At 30.3% G+C, this 20,137-nt stretch overlaps 1 protein-coding gene across 4 annotated transcripts in view; it reads right to left on the bottom strand.

Moving 5' to 3' along the window:
- Positions 1-2,030: 2,030 nt before the first annotated feature.
- LOC142318748 (prolyl endopeptidase FAP-like) overlaps positions 2,031-20,137 on the bottom strand; it is a 77,685-nt gene continuing 59,578 nt past the window's right edge. For 2 of the 4 annotated variants that reach the window (XM_075355166.1, XM_075355177.1), the window contains 2 exons: positions 14,128-14,175; positions 2,031-4,443 (listed from right to left, as the gene is read on the bottom strand). Coding sequence is in view for 1 of the 4 variants with exons in the window: in XM_075355177.1 (XP_075211292.1) it covers positions 4,434-4,443; positions 14,128-14,175 (58 nt within the window). In the remaining 3 variants the exon portion in view is untranslated. Of the gene's footprint in view, positions 4,444-14,127; positions 14,176-16,193; positions 16,267-20,137 lie in introns of those variants that run through there. The other 2 variants (XM_075355167.1, XM_075355168.1) reach the window with 2 other exon arrangements.

Below are 20,137 nucleotides of genomic sequence, written 5' to 3'. Positions count from 1 at the left end.
TTCCGTTTCACCACCTTCCGACCTGCCTACCACAAATCTGTCCTTGAAATATTCGTGCAACACCCTTCACAGGGATGCCGGAATTCGTCTTCTAGTTCACAAAATATAACTTCCCATGACAGCTCATTAAACGCATTGCGTATATCTAACAGCATGACCGCTCCTACCTCTCTCAATCTCCGTGTAGCCTCTGAAGCTGATCAAATAACATTCATCACTCGACCGATCGCAACAATCGCTGAGCGTCCAGGCCGGAAACCAAATTGGTCCTCATGAAGTCCCCCTGCCACCTCTACACCGGCGTTGAGTCTTCGAAGAACAAGTCTTTCAAACAACTTCACAAAGCAATTCCATAAACAAAGTGGTCAAAACGAAACCTGTGCCCCTGTAGGACCAGCAGTCTTCCTTAGCATCACTAACCTTGCACCTCTCCACCGTTCAGGTATCCATTCCATCTCCAATATCATATTCATTGCATGCAATACCACACCAGGCACCGTCTCAGCCACAATTTTTACTCCGGGGGATTCCATCCGGCCCAGGACTCTTGCCGCCTTTAATCAACTTAGTCGCCTCACTCAGGTCTTGCAGCGAGAATGGAACCATTGAGTCCACCACAATTTCCTCCCGTTGAAAGTCTACTCCTTTCGGAAACAGTTCATCCACGCCTTTCCTCAGCTCATCGTCGGTGAGGAGTGGCAGCCGTCTTCCAGACTTTTTTGTAACACACACACTTATATTATAGACAAAAAAATAATAAAATTCACAAAAAGTATTTTTTTTAAATTTTTTTTGCTTTTTCATCTAGCACTAATAGATCATTTTATTTAAAATAGGTAATAAACATTTTAAAATAATAATTACTTGAATTTATGTACAATCTCAATTTTGTGTGATCCTAAACAGTGAATTATCATTAAGTGATGACAATATTTTTATGCGTTGTAAAATTCATAAGTATTTGCATTATTACGCAACTGATTTACCTAAAAATAAAAATTAGATGACTTAAATTTATTTTATTTATAAATCACTATTTTATTTTATTTATAATTTTTTTTTTACAGTCATGGCTTATTGTTTTATTTTTTAATATGACATGATTGTACATGACAGACTCGCTACAAATTATTATTATAATTATTATTACGCATCCATAATACTAATTATATTGCATATGTTATATATATATAAAAAACTATTTTTTTTAAAAACACATCAGAAAAATGACTATTTTTTATTGATATAATTTTTTTTTTTTTTAAAGCATAACAGACATCGAGAGAGAATAAAAGTTCATTACATATTTCTCTAAAATTAAATCAATTTGGAAGAAAATAAACATAAAATGAAAGATAAAATAAATTTTAATATTAGTTTACAATATACAAACAATATAAGAATGTAATTAAAATTATGTTTTTTTTATAGAATGAAAATTTCTATTTGTTACTGTAAAATATATGTTATATTTATATTATTATAATAAAATACATACATATATTTCTGTTATTTAATACATATTTTTTTCTACTACAGACTATTTCTTTTAATTAAAATACATTTTGTTTAAATTTTATGGATGGAACAAATGATACTAAACTAGTAGGTGACAAGTAAATATATAATATTTATTATTTTATTATAATATTTTATCGGAAATAAATGTATTAAATATCTGGTAACATTAATTAATGTAATGTTTACTAAATAATTACATTACTTAGTAAGAATATTAATTGAACACATACCAATTTTGAATAACATATGCGATTGAGGTTATGTATTTATTATATAGAAATTATAGAATGTAATATTGCGATTAAAAAATACAGTAGCAATTATTATATCATTGTACAACAGATCATTTATATAATTTTTGTATGTAATACATAAATATTGTAAGTTTAAACTTTAATAATTTTTTCTCCTTAAAACTAAGCACCTATCACTAATATTTTGATGCATTAATAATATACTTTTCATCATTTTTTGTAAGAAAATATTCATTCTTGGCAATAAATTCTTCAGTCATCTTATTTTTTTTCATTTTTATATTATATATAATAATATATTAAAAAAAATTTACTCTTAGCAAAATTTTATATCATAATAATAAGAAAAATAAATAAATTATCAATTAACTATATATTGAAATAACATAAATTATTTACAAAAATAAAGAAGAAAAAAGACTACTTACAATAAACATGTACATAAATGAACAAAATTATCTGAAAATTATACACTAAGTATCAATACAAAGTAACAAAAGGAGGTAATTAAAAAATCTGTGTATCTTATAAAATTAAAAAAAAAAACCAGAAAAATGTATTCAAGTTCATTAAATAAATTCTGATTAAGCTTGTGCATATACAGTTGTTCCCCAACTTATGAACATCCAACTTTAAAAATGTTGAAGACATCTTTCGTATATTATAGTTTAGAATAGAGTGGACCATTCTAAAAACAATTCTATTAAGCTTTTATTACACTGAACTAACTTTTATTATGCATTCTTACATTACATTAATTTATGATATTATTTTTTTTTGAAGTTGTAGGTGAAAGCAAAATGATTTTTCAATGGACATCAATTTATGGATTGAATTTAACATATTTAGCAGTGGCTATGATAATGGCCACAAAGAATATTTGTGGCCATTTAAAAACCACAAAGAGTATTTGAGCAAATGAATAAACAGCATAAACCTCAAAACAACCATCACCAAACAATTTTACAAAATAAAAACTTTGAGCAAAGAATATCCACAGTTTTCTACCTTAAAACTCTGGGATTATTTTTTTTATTCAGATTGTATTATGTATAAAATCTTTAAGTCGATTATTTAATAAATACCAAATCGGAAATTTATCAAAAATGATTCTCTAGAAAATTACAGTGAATATGGATGAAATCCTGAAATTGTAAACTTACAAATACATAGAGTTAAAAAAATAACTAGAACAGTTTGTTATGACAAGTATTTAAATTTTAAAATAAAAAAATTAAAGAATGCTTTCAAAAACTATAAATCTGACGGCATTGCTAATATAAAATTAATACAGAAATTATTAAATTTCTTCTGTATGATGTATGGCATGATTTTAAAATTTCTAAATGTTTGGTAATCAGAGCATACATCTGTGACCAGGAGAAAATTCAACAACTTTTCCTTCACAGGTTCAACTGATTGAGAAAAAGACTGTTTTCTCGCAAGGAAGATGCTGCATCTACTGAGTTTCCTTGGTAAAGGAAGCTTTATTTAGTTTCAGTAACACACAGCATACAACATGCTTTAAAATACAAAAAAAATGAAATTTTCAGTTTATATTTAACTTATACTGTAATTAATTAAAAATATCTCTCAACACACACACACACGCACATTGCTTTGCAATTATTATATAGTGTCAATATAAATACATAATCTCAACAGCATTTATAGAAAATTTTTGTACTTGAAAAATTTATTTATTTTATGCACTGTTCAATTTTTAAAATTACATATTATGTTATTGTTAAATAGAATTTTTTACCAACAAAGCGATAATGCAAGTTTATAGCTAACTGATGAGGCAAATACTTCAGAATGTATTTTAGAAATTGAAACTGACGGGAAAATCAATAAGACTTCATGTGCGAGTCAAATGTTTTGAAATTTATAAATGACTAAAAATATTATTTATTTTTTTTACAAATTACTGTGTTGGAACAAGGATTTTCACTGACATATCATAGAAAAAGAGATAAAATAAGAAAATAATTAAGGTTACCAAGTCAATACTTGGCAACCTCATGTTCAGCAATCTGAACAAGAAAATTAAAGAGAATAATTGAAAAATTGTGTGAATAGATTGAAATGTGAAAAAAAATTCTCAAAGTTAATTGAATTACAAGGCAATTTGAAAATTATTGGAACTTTACTTCTGAAACTGATTGCAGGATCAGATTCATAAAAACTTTCTTTTCATGAGGATAGACAAGTTTTAAGTCTTTCATGATGATGATCATCATAATCATCATCAACAGATGATGTTCATAAGTCAAGTATCTCCTGTAATCCTGACAAGTAAAATGAGGGAAAAAATTATGTAACTAAGTTAAATCAATTTTTTAAATATAAATGTTCATGCTATTACTAAATAGATTTATGTACAAAAAATAATTTAATAAAAAATCTGTGGCCTTAAACCATATGCTCTAAATTTATATACATTTTTAATATTTTGTGTTTTTTTTTATTATATGTTTTAATTATTTTATGCATAAAATAATTAAACTTAGAACTTATAAATAAGAAAACTTAGAGAATACTAGATCAGAAGATTAATACAAAAGATGATGAGGCATATAAAATTAATAGTGTTGATTCAGGTGGAGTATGTTGGCAAGATGAGAGAAATAATCTAACACACAGTTGAATGAAAATTCATGTGCACCTTGTAACAGAATGACAAAAAAGGCATGAATAAATCACACTAATATTATAACAAATAATAATATTATTACATTAATAATAATGTAATTGGTTTACATTAATTAATAATAATTGGTTTCAGGAAAAGTATAGGGACAAGGGAAGCAATTTTAGGCCTCAGATTAATAGTAGAAGGAAGATTAAAGAAAAACAAACCAACATACTTGGCGTTTATAGACCTAGAAAAGGCTTTCGATAACGTAGATTGGAATAAAATGTTCAGCATTTTAAAAAAATTAGGGTTCAAATACAGAGATAGAAGAACAATTGCTAACATGTACAGGAACCAAACAGCAACAATAACAATTGAAGAACATAAGAAAGAAGCCCTAATAAGAAAGGGAGTCCGACAAGGATGTTCCCTATCTCCGTTACTTTTTAATCTTTACATGGAACTAGCAGTTAATGATGTTAAAGAACAATTTAGATTCGGAGTAACAGTACAAGGTGAAAAGATAAAGATGCTACGATTTGCTGATGATATAGTAATTCTAGCCGAGAGTAAAAAGGATTTAGAAGAAACAATGAACGGCATAGATGAAGTCCTACGCAAGAACTATCGCATGAAAATAAACAAGAACAAAACAAAAGTAATGAAATGTAGTAGAAATAACAATGATGGACCACTGAATGTGAAAATAGGAGGAGAAAAGATTATGGAGGTAGAAGAAGTTTGTTATTTGGGAAGTAAAATTACTAAAGATGGACGAAGCAGGAGCGATATAAAATGCCGAATAGCACAAGCTAAACGAGCCTTCAGTAAGAAATATAATTTGTTTACATCAAAAATTAATTTAAATCTCAGGAAAAGATTTTTGAAAGTGTATGTTTGGAGTGTCGCTTTATATGGAAGTGAAACTTGGACAATCGGAGTATCTGAGAAGAAAAGATTAGAAGCTTTTGAAATGTGGTGCTATAGGAGAATGTTAAAAGTCAGATGGGTGGATAAAGTGACAAATGAAGAGGTATTGCGGCAAATAGATGAAGAAAGAAGCATTTGGAAGAATATAGTTAAAAGAAGAGACAGACTTATAGGCCACATACTAAGGCATCCTGGAATAGTCGCTTTAATATTGGAAGGACAGGTAGAAGGGAAAAATTGTGTAGGCAGGCCACGTTTGGAGTATGTAAAACAAATTGTTGGGGATGTAGGATGTAGAGGGTATACTGAAATGAAACGACTAGCACTAGATAGGGAATCTTGGAGAGCTGCATCAAACCAGTCAAAGGACTGAAGACAATAAAAAAAACATTAATATTAGATATTTATAAAAACTTATCTATCAATCAAATTCATATTTTTAAATATAATACTCCTGTGCAGTGAGATTTGGTTTTATGAAGTTTTCAATAAAAATTATATTACAAAACGTACAAATAAGGTATTAGAACATTCTACAAACTGTACTTTGTTCACAAATATTTAAGTTTTCTTTAGGTTATTCTGTACAGAATGAATACGAGTCATTTATTTACAAAAAAAAAATTATTACTTATTTATTAATGTTTATTAAAAAACATGTACAAGAATCTTAGTAATGTTATAAATTTCTGAACAACATAATTTAGTATTAAGGAGATTTATATTTTGTTTCCCTTTAAATCTTAAAATGCAGGTTTTGTAAATGACTAATATTGAAAAATAAATAATGGTTCACAATATATATTTAAAAAAATCAGAATGCACGTTAATAGTTTAATGGAGTTAATAGTTAATAGTTCATGGAAATATTTATGGAGTTGGTTTAAAGAACTGAAGATGGTTACAAATTTGAATAAAAGGTGGTGCAGCATGGTATTAGCTAAACAACGCGTTGAATTCTTCACAATCAGTTTTTTATTTAATTTGAATTTTTATTCTTCATCTGTAATTCATATTATGGAAATAGTAAAAACAGTTGGTTTTTCTGGCTCTTTCTGCAAATGTAAACTGCGATGTACTTTTTTCCTTTATGATGTTCATACACAAACACTATTACATAATTTATAAGCAGATTTAATAGTAATGTACATTTTCATAATAGTATAAGAAAATATGAGTAAAATCTAGCTATCTGAGTAAATCTGAGTAATCTGGCTATCAGCTAGAATATAAATTTTATTAATGTTGAAATCTTAATTATTGATACCTTCTACCTGCACATTATTTATAAAAAAATTATATATTTTTTTTTGTAAACTTGCCACAAGCTTGAACAATATTTTGAACCTAATATACAGTTTAGATAAAAAAAACTTGTTTTTAGCTGGGGTATTCATTATACAGTACTCTGTGTGAATTTTGAATTGCAGATTTTTATATTGTTTTAAAAGAACTTTTCAAAGTGGTATTTAGGAATTTAAAATGTTAAATTCCTAAAATGTTAATATTAGAAATCTTATTAAAAACTCATTCCAACTTTTTTTAAACATTTCTGCTCAATTGTATTTTATCTTTTACATAAACTTACTGTTTAATTTTTTTTAAACTCATGAATTTTGAAATTACATTTTAACTTTTGTTGCTTGAAATTTTACGATTTGAAATTTTAAAAAAATAAACTGAATTAACAAAAAATAACATTTTTAATTTACAGAATTATTTTAGTTATTCAAATATTAGTTTACAGTAAATAAAATCAATGTCAGCAACTTATTAGGCAACATCACATATGTACACTGAAATTTGGTCTGTATAGTTTTCGTGTGTTGCTTATTGGTATATAAATGTTACTTAAGATTTTTATGTAAAACTGACAATCTATAACAGCTTTGGTGAAATATGTAGGAGTGTTCAGTTCATTAAGCTGGCAACACTAATTAATTAGTTTACCAGATTGTTATGTTCTTAAATGTACCTCTACTATCCCCTTTACCATTAATACATTTGAAAACGTATGCCTAAAAACAGTCTATATTGTTTTCAACGATCGTAGAAATCATATGAACTTAACCAAATATATTGAATTCAATTTCATAATAATAATAAAAATCAATACTTCTTGTACACATCCTCATAAAAGTTTTGTTCATAAAAACATTCTCCATGTTACTAGATAAAAAGTAAAGATATTTTATGTGCAATTGTATGGCATATAAAGCTCAGACAGAGGACCTCTTCCTGCTGCACAAGATAAGTTAAATAGTGGTAGGTTAAACGTAGTTGTAAAAAAGTGTGTTTTACACAATCTCTTCAGCTTGTTTTATTTTCTAACAACTTTCAATGAATGTTGCTCAAAACATTGTTTTTATCTTTTACTCGTATTTCCTACTTTGAATGTTATTGCTCTATCAAATTTTCTAAGGCTTAAAAATTTCTAGGTAAGCATTTTAGTTAGTTAAAATTTATAAGTAATGGTAGCTTTATTCTTGGAAGATATAGTAGAATTCTTTATTAATTTTTAATACTTTAACTGCCACAAATGACAAAAAAGTGATACAAAAATATGCTTTCCATTGGTAACTGTTTGAGACTTGCTCTTTGTAATATGGACCATCTATAAACAATTTTCCTTGATAATTATGTATTTAATTTGATATCTTTAGTAGTGATTTTTTAACTAGTGGAGTGAAACTTTATCATTCTTCTTTTAACATCAAATCCCCACACAAATAGAAGTTATCTAGATCATCAACACAATACACTTGACTCAGTAACTGTAAATCAAAGAACAGAATAAAAATGCAGATTGTGCAATGAAAAGTGAAAATAAGTCACATATATGTCAAATGATCTGCCTGAAATCAAAACTAAATCAAAGTAGAGGTACACAACTAGTATAGGAACATTTTTTTCCAAATGCAAGTTAGGATATCTCTAAACAAATTGCTTCAAGTTCTAATACATTTTTAAAAATAAATTTCCATTATCTGTCCTGTTGATGGTAGTTACCAAACAGTCATCTATTCGGCTAAGTAATGAACAAACACTATGCTATGTGTCCTGGTACGAGAAAGTGAAGTGACTCCAAGAGTTGTATTGGAACGTCAAATAATAAAGGATGGAAAATACCCACATAATACAGGATGGATGGATGAGACACAAATTACATAGGATGAAGCAGAAAATACCATTAACTTTTCCTTCAGGTTAGGGTTGGGAATTGGGCAACAACTCGCTTTGTAAAATATCAGCAATTAACACAATGTTTCTCTTTCACAGAAAGGAGAAAAGTAATTAAAAAAAAAAGTTTAAAAATAAATGAGTTAAATTCTTTTAACGTGGACTTGCAAGATCTGTGGGAAGTACAATAGTCAGAGAAAGATCTGTTACAAGAACAAAATTACATGATATAATAAATTAGAATGAAAAATGTGAATAAAGATTATTGTTTTTCTAAACACAATGTAATTCAAAATTTAGTGAGAGAATACACTACTTTAGAGTAAAGGGAAAATTCAAAAACATGTTTATTATTACTGGAGATAAAAATGAAGAAGATAGAATGATTTCTACAGTTTATTGAACCATACAAACAATAATAAAATTCCTATTATAATGTATACTGTTTCTACGAGATTCAAACAACAAACTAGGTAAGGAACTGACACGGAAACTGTATATATTTTTTTACAGAACATTACAAGCAACATGGTAATAGCTTAGTGAATATTGCAGTTGAAAAACATGTCACAATAACAGGCAAACTTTTCTCAAGAAAATGCATAAACAATCTTGGCTTTCCCCCAACAAATATACAACTGACTATTTTTATCAATAGTAGCAGCAAAAGAATGGTTTTGAATGTATGGATGTGTAGAAGTGCTGAAATCAATTCAGAATGTTAGTGGTGCCATTAATATTATTTTACAAAGATCCAGTATGACTGCCACAGATGTTATCAAACTCAAGGATAATTTTAAAAGATTGAATTATCACTTTAAGATTAAGAAATGTGTTTGTGCTTGTAAACCTGAAGATAACAGCAGCAACTGCTTTGAAAGGAAGAATGTACAAAGGACATCAGAGACTGTAAAAAATATTTAAAAAATTTAGAAGTAGTAAACAGTGACGGGGGAATGATGAGCTGATCTGTGGAGGCAGTCTAGCAGAGAAAACAATAAAAATTAAGATAATGGATAAAAATTACCTGGACTGTTATTAGAAATTCCAAAATATTAACAAAGAAATGAGGAAATTATTTGGAAAGAAAAGGCTTAGTTTTTACAAACTTGAAGTTGCTGCAAAGACAATGAGTGTAAAAATAGTGAAACATTTTTACAAAACTATGAAACTTTTTAGGAACCTAACATTTCACTTATCTCATCTCCCTCATCAAAATATGAGTGAAAGCGTATCTGTCTAAGGACATGGTTAATAAATAAAAAAATTAATCAGATTTATTACAATATGTAAAAAAAATCCAAAATGTAATGTCAAAATAAAGGAAATGTCTCAAAAATTTTGACATAAACACAAGAATTCAGCAAGGAGATAAAACCTAATTGGCAATTTAAAAAAATTTTTGACAGTGTAGTAAAAATTATATTTAAAACACGGATATTAACATTGTAAGTAAAAAGTTGAGTTTTGAAGTAAAAATCTTTTGTAAATGACTTACTGATTAGATGACAGAAAATTAAGAAAAATGTATATTTTCAATTTTTAACAGATGAAATATTGACAAATCAAAATATCATTATCATCTATGTCAAGAAAAATAGTTAGCCTAGAATTATACAGAAAAATTCTTGAAAAAGTAAATGATTTTTAAATATTGTGAAGCTATTTTTAATGGTATAGACAACACAAAATACAATATCTTATACTGAATAAATTTAGCGAAATAATGTTTGCGTGAATAAAATAAAATTGCAAATTAAAGCTGTTTTCAAAAGAAGTCAGAAATAAAATTATTATGAAATTATAAAAAACAATCCTCTACAGAATTGAAGCAATGTATACGATACATATCACAACAGAAAGTGAACATAAACTGTGCTTCTCACTACCTACCCTAGTTTTTGTATAGGTGTGCTCGCATATGAGGTACAAGAGGCACTAGTCAGAGTTTCTATGAGCATAATGATGTTCATTACATACCAAGTCACTGTGGTGAATAAGGCTGTGAAGGTGTCACTTACAAGTTGGAATGTCACTTGCATTATGGCGGACTTGGAATACTGATAAGCAACACTATTACATTTGACTTTGTGAAAAACTAATACAAAATGAAATCACTTCACTACCTACTTTCCTTTGTAATCCTGACAAGGATTCTTGTTATTCTAGAAAATGGCAATGTTATTTTTGAGAGTAATTCATAATTCATGTCGGATCACTTACTATACTATCTACCACCAGTTCTTAAGTCCTGTTGGCTAATGAAGGGGAAGAAATACAAGTAAGTACATTGACTCATATACTTGATAGAGTTTAGCACATCAGACTCCCTGAAAACATTAGTCATCAGCAATACTACATTTGTTATTTAGTTGCTATTTGAAGCATATGATGATGTACTTATTCATACGCTAATGATCTGTACACTATTACCAGTCTGGAAAATGACAAAAATCTACAAAATTAAGTAACAGATAACCATACCTATGGTTAAAAAATGGAAGAGTACAGTGGCTGAGAGGTGTCCTCAGAATATAAGTGAAAATGTTAAATCTGAAATAAGTGGTTGGTTTGATATTAACAGGTCATTAAGAAACCCAACCGGACATAATATGATGGCTCAAAAAGGACCTTTAGTACATTGCTAATCTGGAGGAGACTTTTCTTTTTGTAAATAGATATGGAAGCTGCTGATATGTATGGTTATGAAACTGTTATAACCGTTTTGTAGGAAACACCTTGTTTCACCTTTTAGACTGGTCATGATACATCAAACTGTTTTCTTTAGTTATTGAGAAAAGTATATATCCTTTTGTATTAGTATTATTAGCACTAAAAATTTTATCTCGGTTAACAATAACTGGTCTATTTTTATACTCCTAATTTTGACTTTTACATTATATAATTTCATAACATTTTTCTCAGTTTACATCTACTTTTTGACCTTGATGAATCAGTTACATACATAATATATTCTGTAGTTAGTTCTACGGCTATGATTATTATGTTTTTTATCTTCTACACCTACAAATTTATTAATGTTACTGCTTAAGAAGAATACAATCTAAATTGTTCAAAAGTGATTCCGTATCACCTCCAGGAGATCTGGATTAACCCAAAAAAAAAAATCCAAAATTTTTCCTCTGGCTAGACACAGAGACACAAGCTGCCTCAACATTTTTATTGGTATAATATTGATTCACAGAGTTAACTGCATTGAAACTGATACTATTTCTAATGTAGATTGATATCCTACCATTTCTATAAATTTGCAATAACAAACTAATGTAAAACTTCTTGAAATGAGATGTTATAATGGGCTCCAAAATGGAGTCTAAGTTACAGGCTTAATATAAGGCTTGTAATATAAGTTCAGCCATTTCTAGTTTTTCTCGTAAAAAGAAAACTTTGTAAAGTATCATCTTGATTTATTCTTACATTATTTAATCTCTCATTACATGAGACAGATTTAATCTGTTTCCTGAAATTCTGAAGATCTACTTAAGAAATGAAATGGCTTCAGTACATAAACGATTAATGTACATGAATATTAAAGATTATTAATATTAATTATTATTTTGATGAATAAATGATATTGACAACATTACTGCACACATTAAAAAAACTTTCAACAGACTTACTTCTGTCATTTAAATGCTGTAACTTGATATATTAACTCTCCCTAAATTACTATATTACACAATTTTTATATTTTTTAAACATTTAAATATGCTTAATTATTTACTATCCTGAAGATCTCTTTGTTAATAGAGGTCCACCTGGGCAAGTCATATTTAGTATTAGGCAAATCCATTATAATAATATTTCGTGGGTAAGCTCACTTAGTAAATGTTTTAGATCATTAATTAAATGTTATTTTATTAGTTTCTAAACATGAAATATGTAGAAACTATTTCAGTAATTCTTAACATATTTTTATTTTAAAATCAATTATATAGTTAAACTTATATATTCAAATTCTTCTTGAAAATTTTAGATATATATAAGTAAATAAAAATTATCTTCAATATCATAATAACTACCTGATACTACAACAAATTCTTGAGAGAAGGAATCAAATTTCCTCTTCTAAAACTTCTAAACACTTCTAAAACTTGGGGTACGTTGTACCTGATTTTAACAACCCTTCCACAACCAAATCGCAAAACGTTTACTTCTATATTTACTTGCAATGAATTCTCCTGTGGGTATTGGCTAACACTTTTACTTGAACTTCTATTACACCTTCAATTGAGTAGTTAACTTTATTATTATGGTTATTTATTACAGATATTAACAATAACTTCCTACTCATAGTATTTTATTAGTTTCTAAATATGAAATATGCAGAAAATATTTCAGTAACTGTGGTGGTGGTGGTGGTGAATCCAATCCACATGTCCGGAACACAACACCTACGTTCCACATTCAGGGCGACAACGACAACAGCTGTACTTTCATACAATACATGCAGCTGGCTAACGGGGTTCCTATTGTTCTTCTTGGAGATGCTATTTATCGGCCAAATTACATCTATAGGCTGTATTTAAGGACTGGATTTTGCAGCCACCTGCAGATACAAAAATTTTAACGACGAAATGGATTGATACCACCTTTAGAGCTGGCGATGTGGTGGCCGCGGTCGAAGTTACTGCAGGTGTAACGGAGGCCTTTCGCTGTCCACATGCCCCCCGCGATGGCAAGCATGTAATTAAGGAGCCCATGTTTTTTGGCGCATGGGAGCCCTGAAAACCTCGGTGTGTAAGGGCCTGGAGTCAGTGCAGAGATTGCTCATCCGCTTTCTGCCAAGACATATGGCGGTTCCACCGAAGTACCGGAAAGGACCTCCAGCGTTGGTAGCCCTGGTGTGGGGGTGTACCCCGGCAGCTAGCCTTACTACAGAAGGGATTACAGGTCATGCAAACTAAACAACAACCAAACATGGTAGAGGGTTTACGTAAACACCCTCGTTTAGAACCAGCCGTTTCCCTTAAGGCGAAACGGAGAAAGAGAGCAGAATCTCGTCGTATAGAAGTTGAGGCTAGGAAAAGCTTGCAAAAAGCTTTTTTCAAGAGTAACGTACCGAAGACAAAATATTTAGATGGCATGGGGGACATCAAGGGTGGACTGTGGATGCAAGGCTTTGGGTATGCGCAATGAATGCCTGTAGCCACGTAGTTCAGGACTGGGAAAGGCAGCCTCCCCGTCGAGGGGCTTTTTGGCCATCCTGAACAGGTGATCAGATTGCTCTCATGACGCTGGGAGCACCCTGATGGGTTACATCCTACGGTATTGATTATAGGAAGGGGTCAACTGCCACGGCATCCTGGGGCAACTGATATACTGCTTATGGCAGTTCTGGTCACCCGAGGGTGCTAAAATAAATAAGTGAGACAGGTACAAGGAGATAATGGTGTCGTAAAGACTTAGATTTTCCATTTATGTACTTTGTGTTATTTTCTCAAATTTTAAGATTAGGGCCGTTTACACCCTATAAGTGTTTTTTATTTTCGTGGATTAATGTTTTTGTATTTTGTGCATTTAAACAAAAATGTAAGGGCCCTTTACACCCTTACATTTGACGATCCTGATGGTGATACTAACCTCTTTTTAAGAATGTGACGTGGGCTAATCACCTTATCAGTCAATGCCCTAAACACAAAAAAAAAATACTGTTAATTTTAAATGTATAGAAATATTTAATAAATTTAAAAGAAACAAACGCTAAAACTGGCGTATAAGTTATCCGACAAGCATGTATTTTGTGGAATACGTATTCATATTTTTTTAAACTCTAAACGCGAAAGTGGGTGTATAGACGTTAACATTCTTGGCTATTTAAATAATAATTCTCAAAGGCTACTGTATTTTCATTTAGTTTAGTATTGTGATTTATGATAAGTAGTGCGTATATTCTAAGAAGAAAAATAAGGTGTATGAAATAATAGGTGGATAAATATCACCAGGAATTAAACCAAAATAACCAGCTGATTTAGAAGCCAACACACTAACCACTACATCCATCGTTCAACATATTTTATATATTTTTATGAACTCACACTCTTCTCATAAGGGTAAGAATTTTAAAATGAATTAATCACTTTTCCTGTGCATCATTTATTGCCTCTACTGTTGGGAAAATAAATCCAATCTTCATCACACTAAGTATAATTCAATAAATTAAATAATTTTATCATTTTTAGGAGAAAATAATATTTTATATCAGGAAATATTACTTTATATCAAAATTTTAACCTTCTTTATTTAAAAAATAACCATCTTAAAACTTTTTTGTAACAGCAGTAGTTCAAAGTTTTTAGTATTTGGTTTACATCATTAACCAAGGCTGCAATCATCAAGGGCAAGTTCTTAATATCAACACAAGTAAAAAACTGTACAGTGTAAGTCAAAATAACTTTAAAAAAAATTAACTTATAGAACGTTAACAATTGAAGCAACAATAAAATTATTATAAATTCCGTTTCATAGCAATCATTCAAAAATTATGATAAAAAGTAAAAATTTACATTCATTATAAAATCTTGAAACTAGAAGACATGAGTACACAATTTATAGAGAAATTGAATATAAACTCAAAAGATGTTATAAACACAATGAGCAATAGTAGTGGATAGATGAGTAAATAGCGGATAATATAAATTATTTTATATTTTTTTCACGTTTTATATTTTGGAGACTGGATTAAATTAAGGTAAGGTGAAAATCTAGTTAATAATTATAACTCTATTAAATATATATCGTCGAATGTTCGCGGCTCGATCAGGATATTGAGAGATGAACAATTTAAAATGTTTATATAATTACAATTTATTGGTTTAAAAACATAAGTAAAACAAGACAAATCAATAATAAAAATAATCACAATAATAATAATAATAATAATAATAATAATAATAAACAGTGATTATATAGAAAACAGAAATTAAAAAATCGTCAGAATTTATTTTAGTTATTCAGTCCTATTGATAAAAGACATTAGCATGACCGCTAGTATTAACACTTTTCAACACTAGTCTTGTATTAACAACAATAGTACAATAGGTAAGACAAATATAAAGTTTTATCACTGCAAATACCTTTGCTTTTAACGAATAAAACTACCTTAACAACTTATAAATGAAATTTAGTACTGTTCTGTTCCACTTGTGCCGTAGGGTGCTGCTACCTAGCGTGGGCTAGGGCTCTCCGACAAGCTTGGTCAGGCGATCTGATCACACTCACACACTGTCCTACGTCACAATACCGCAAGGAGTGGTCATTATGATGTAGCGACCTTCTACTAATGCGTCGCTCGAATCTGACCCAGAGCAGTCGTTTGCTTATTCAGTCTGGATGGACATGTTCGGATGAACGTTTATATTAGTTTTACACTTATGTAATTCAGTTTAATCATATACGTTACATTATATGCTTTATTAAGTTCAATTCTATGTTATCGAAATGCCAAGACGATAACAAATTAAATAATTCAACAATCAACAAGGCGCTGTTTCAACCTTTCAAAGATTTTATGCGAAAATATTGATTGAATCAAAATATACATTGCGTAAAAATTACATAAACAATTTACCTGCATATTCTGGAAGAAATGAACTGAAGGATAGCATTATTTAGATCTCAGCTGACAAAACTACCAACATTTGTGGCCTTTACATTGTGAGTTTATGTGTCGGTGCATTAAAACTAGAGGTCTCTTCTACATATTTGGTGGCCTGAAAACACCTGGAAAAGACAAATCATTCTACGATCGCCAGATTCATGAATGAGGATATTAAAAAAATATTTCCTGAATCTTCTGCAGATGAGACTGTTTATATTTCTCTCAGATGCTGCTCCCTATATGATCAAAGCAGCCAAAGCTCTCCAAATATTTTATCCATATTTGATTCATGTAACGTGCTTTGCTCATGGAGTACATCGACTTGCTGAAGAAGTACGATTCACGTTTGGGAATGTAAATAAACTGGTTTCATCAACAAAGAAAGTGTTTCTTAAGGCACCTGCTCGCAATAAGGCCTATAAAGAAATTACAAGTTCCAAAATAACATCATATCACGCAGGGTTAGCAATATAACATTCTTAGCTTTAATTCATTTTCCAGTGCGACTGAAAACTCTGTCTGCAGGCAGAAATGAGTGGCCAACGACATGGAAAACTAGTAGCAATTGTTTCACATTTTTGGGAGCAAAATTCAGAAACTATAAACATTCCAACCACGGTTGTGTTCTTTTTTTGCCCCCCTCACCGCTAAAGTCACAGGTAAATCGAATTTCTGTAATAAACTCTGTAATTTGAAGTTTTGTTACGCAGTGATACGATGCTGGTTATTATTTTAGATCCTTTATTATAATCGGCTTCATTCCATTCATAGATGAAGTCATTTTCTTACAATCGTATAATGGTCTCGAGTAATAAGCAATCTGATCAGGGATGGGTGGCAGAGCCTGATTTTTTTGGCAATCAAAAGAAATAGTAAAAAGATTCTCCCTTTCTTCTTTCAATATATAGTAAAAGGCTTTGTATTTGTCGATGACCATCTTTTCCTACAAGAAGTCGCTTTAATATAATATATTTCTCACACGTTTTATTTTTTCCTTCAAAGAAATAAAGGTTGAAAATTTGTCAACCCATGGCCTACTAAAACCAATGTTGAACCGCATTCTAAATATGACAAAAAAACTTTCTTTGATCATCATTCTTTAAATATTATGAAGCATTTTTATAATGTAAATAACATTAGCAACACTATTTTTAGATAACAATGGTGTATCAAAAAAGGTCTTCCGGCATATTTAATCCTTTTCTCTATTACAAACTTTAAAAATAAAATATTTTGTGGACAAGGAACAAGCTCCTTTTTTGTAAATAAGAGTACGGTTTTTTTTTTTTGTTTGGAATACTGGCTTATTTGCTAGTATTTTGTTTGGAGCTCCCTATTTGTGAAAAAACCTTGGACTTTATTCATTTGCAAAACCTTTAGAAAAATATAAAACATGTAGGCATATTTAATAAACTGAAAATTTATTATTAAATCAAACGTTTATCAAATTGTACACCATTAGAAGCCTTATAGAGAATAACCAAACATAAAAAATAATAGCATAGCCTTATACGAGAAAGTTGCTATAATTAAGCTATGCATCTACCAGTAAAAAACTGCGTTAAGATTGTTTCGGCAATAAGAATATTGTTGTAAAACTGATTTCTTAACTGTAGGTCTACACCTTTTTAAAAAGAAAAAATCCTAAAATCACAAACAGCTTTGTCTTTTCTTCATATTTCGTTTCCATAGTCTTTCGTTTTTAAACTTTTTCCCTAAAATAACTACTTCAGAATAATACTACGGTTCAATTATTAACTATTATTATTAAAATAACCACATTCTAATACTTCTTATATCTATAATTCTAATACTTTTTATATCAAAACGTGGACACCAGTGGCGGCTCGCGTATAGGCACTGTATTAGCTTAATGTCAGTAGTCATCACCCAGTTTATGAAAAAGATACAAAGATCTTTTTGTATGTACCTGTGCGCTTCACAGTTCCAGCGGAGTGGTGTTTGGTTGTTGTGCGCATGCGCACATAGAAAGCTTCATGCAAGGCTACATGGCAGAGAGAGCACTGCCGCTCCCCCAATGCCGAACCAGCGGTGCTGGTGGAAGGTAACATTTCGTTTTCTACTTCGCGTGTGTATAGAACGTTCCTTGTTCATTTCCTTTTCTAGTTTAATCGGTGGAAGAAATATGAAAGTTGTTAAGTTGTTGTTTCAGTAGTGATCGTTCAGAAGATGAGAAGATGACGGAAAGCAAGGGCTCTTTGGTTGCCAAATCTGTACAAAAACAGGCTTGAAAGGGAAATGAGAAAGTAATTAGTATAAACTAATTATGTTTTTGTTTCTGTGTACATAGAAATTTAAATTAAGCACCACTGGAATATAGTAAATTTACCATTTTATTATTTATTCGGCTAAACAGACTATTTAAGCACATTGTGCTTAAAATCAGTGTACCATATTCTTGAATGTGATAAAAATGTAGAATTAGATTATCCTGCTTCCAGTTATTATATTTCATTCATTTTTTATCGGTTCTTTTATTTTACAGAAATCTTTACCATGGTCTTGAAAAGGCCCAGAAAAAAATTTTCTGGAGCAGCATCCCCACTAATTTTAGCTACGAGCCGTACCTGGTGGACACTAAGAATACAGCTTGCAACTTTCAGCTCAATAATTACACAACCTCAACAAGGGTTCGAGCCATGCGATATCATCTGTGATTCAAGGTTAACTGGAAAGTTAACCTTATCTGGTTTTGCAACAAAACGGCAATTTTATATATGATTTTTCAAGGATCTGCCTGGTTTTAAATCGTATGATATTTACAGTGCATGTACAAGATGGTAAACTATTAGAAAATGCAAAAGTGTAAAAACTGAATCTAAGTTGTCTTGTAACTATATAACATATATATTAGTTATTATCATTATTAAAATATATCTTAGATATAAATTATAATATATCATTACAATTTTAAATAGTGGTAAAATTCTTTTTTATATATATATATATTTTTTTTTTCAACAGAGAATAATTTGCCAAATCTGAAAAAAATTAATAAAACTACAAAATTAGCAAAATAGTAAAGTGTAACTAAATAACTTTTTACCGGGAATACGAGTATCAACTGCCGTGGTCATTAGCTTTTCCCCGAAAAACAAGGAACATAAATCCTGCTGCTGGCCTCCACCTCTTATTCCAGAGTGTTCCAGGCTGTCTGAACCTTATGAAATGTTATCTTCCAATCCATCTTGGATATATATCGGAGAGGATTCTTTACTGCCGGCATTAGATGATACTGAGCCAGTAAGCAACATAGTGTGGTAAGCATTGCATGGGGCGGCTAAAAAGCTCGCTCTTTCTTTTAGGGGCCACCGAGCTCTCCGGGGCTCCATTGATGTTTGTCCATCACTCTTTCTTCATCATCATATCGTCTTCTTTCCTGATTCCTTGAATAGGAATTTTCTCTATTTCAGCGTTTACCGCTAGTGCATTATGTTTAAACGACTTGTGTTGTTTAGTTTACTTTCCTTACAGTTTTACCGGTCGGGAGCTAATTCTCAGGTCTGGAACAACTTCTGTTGGGAGACATCTGCTTTTGGATGTGTTGGTTTTGGAATAATTTCTGTAAAGGACATTTTTTTCAATTTGTCATTGATGATACGTTTCAACATGTTTGCTAGATCCTGGTGCCAGTTCAGAGATTGTGACTTTTAGTTTAAAGTAATTTGATGGGGCTGCAACAACTTGAACATAAGATGCAACATTTAGTGACTTTTCTAGCTTCTATGTAGCTGACGTTTTAAACAGTATTTATCTCTTGGATTGCGAATTACTTCTTGTAAATTGTACTGTTTCACGATCTTGCAGAGTGATGCCCATGGCGGTTGACACAAACCGGCGGTTCCCTGCACGGGTCACCACAAAGATAGATCTTAGTGCACCACGCCGCTGTATGTTCGAATTTCTGTTATCCAAAACACTGCAACAGTGATGAATGGGCAAACGTTTTAATGAAAACCAGCGTTTATTTTT

Source organism: Lycorma delicatula, chromosome 2 (genome assembly GCF_047948215.1).
Source record: "Lycorma delicatula isolate Av1 chromosome 2, ASM4794821v1, whole genome shotgun sequence".
NCBI classification, from domain to species: domain Eukaryota; kingdom Metazoa; phylum Arthropoda; class Insecta; order Hemiptera; family Fulgoridae; genus Lycorma; species Lycorma delicatula.
This window is presented reverse-complemented; position numbering and strand designations above follow the sequence as displayed.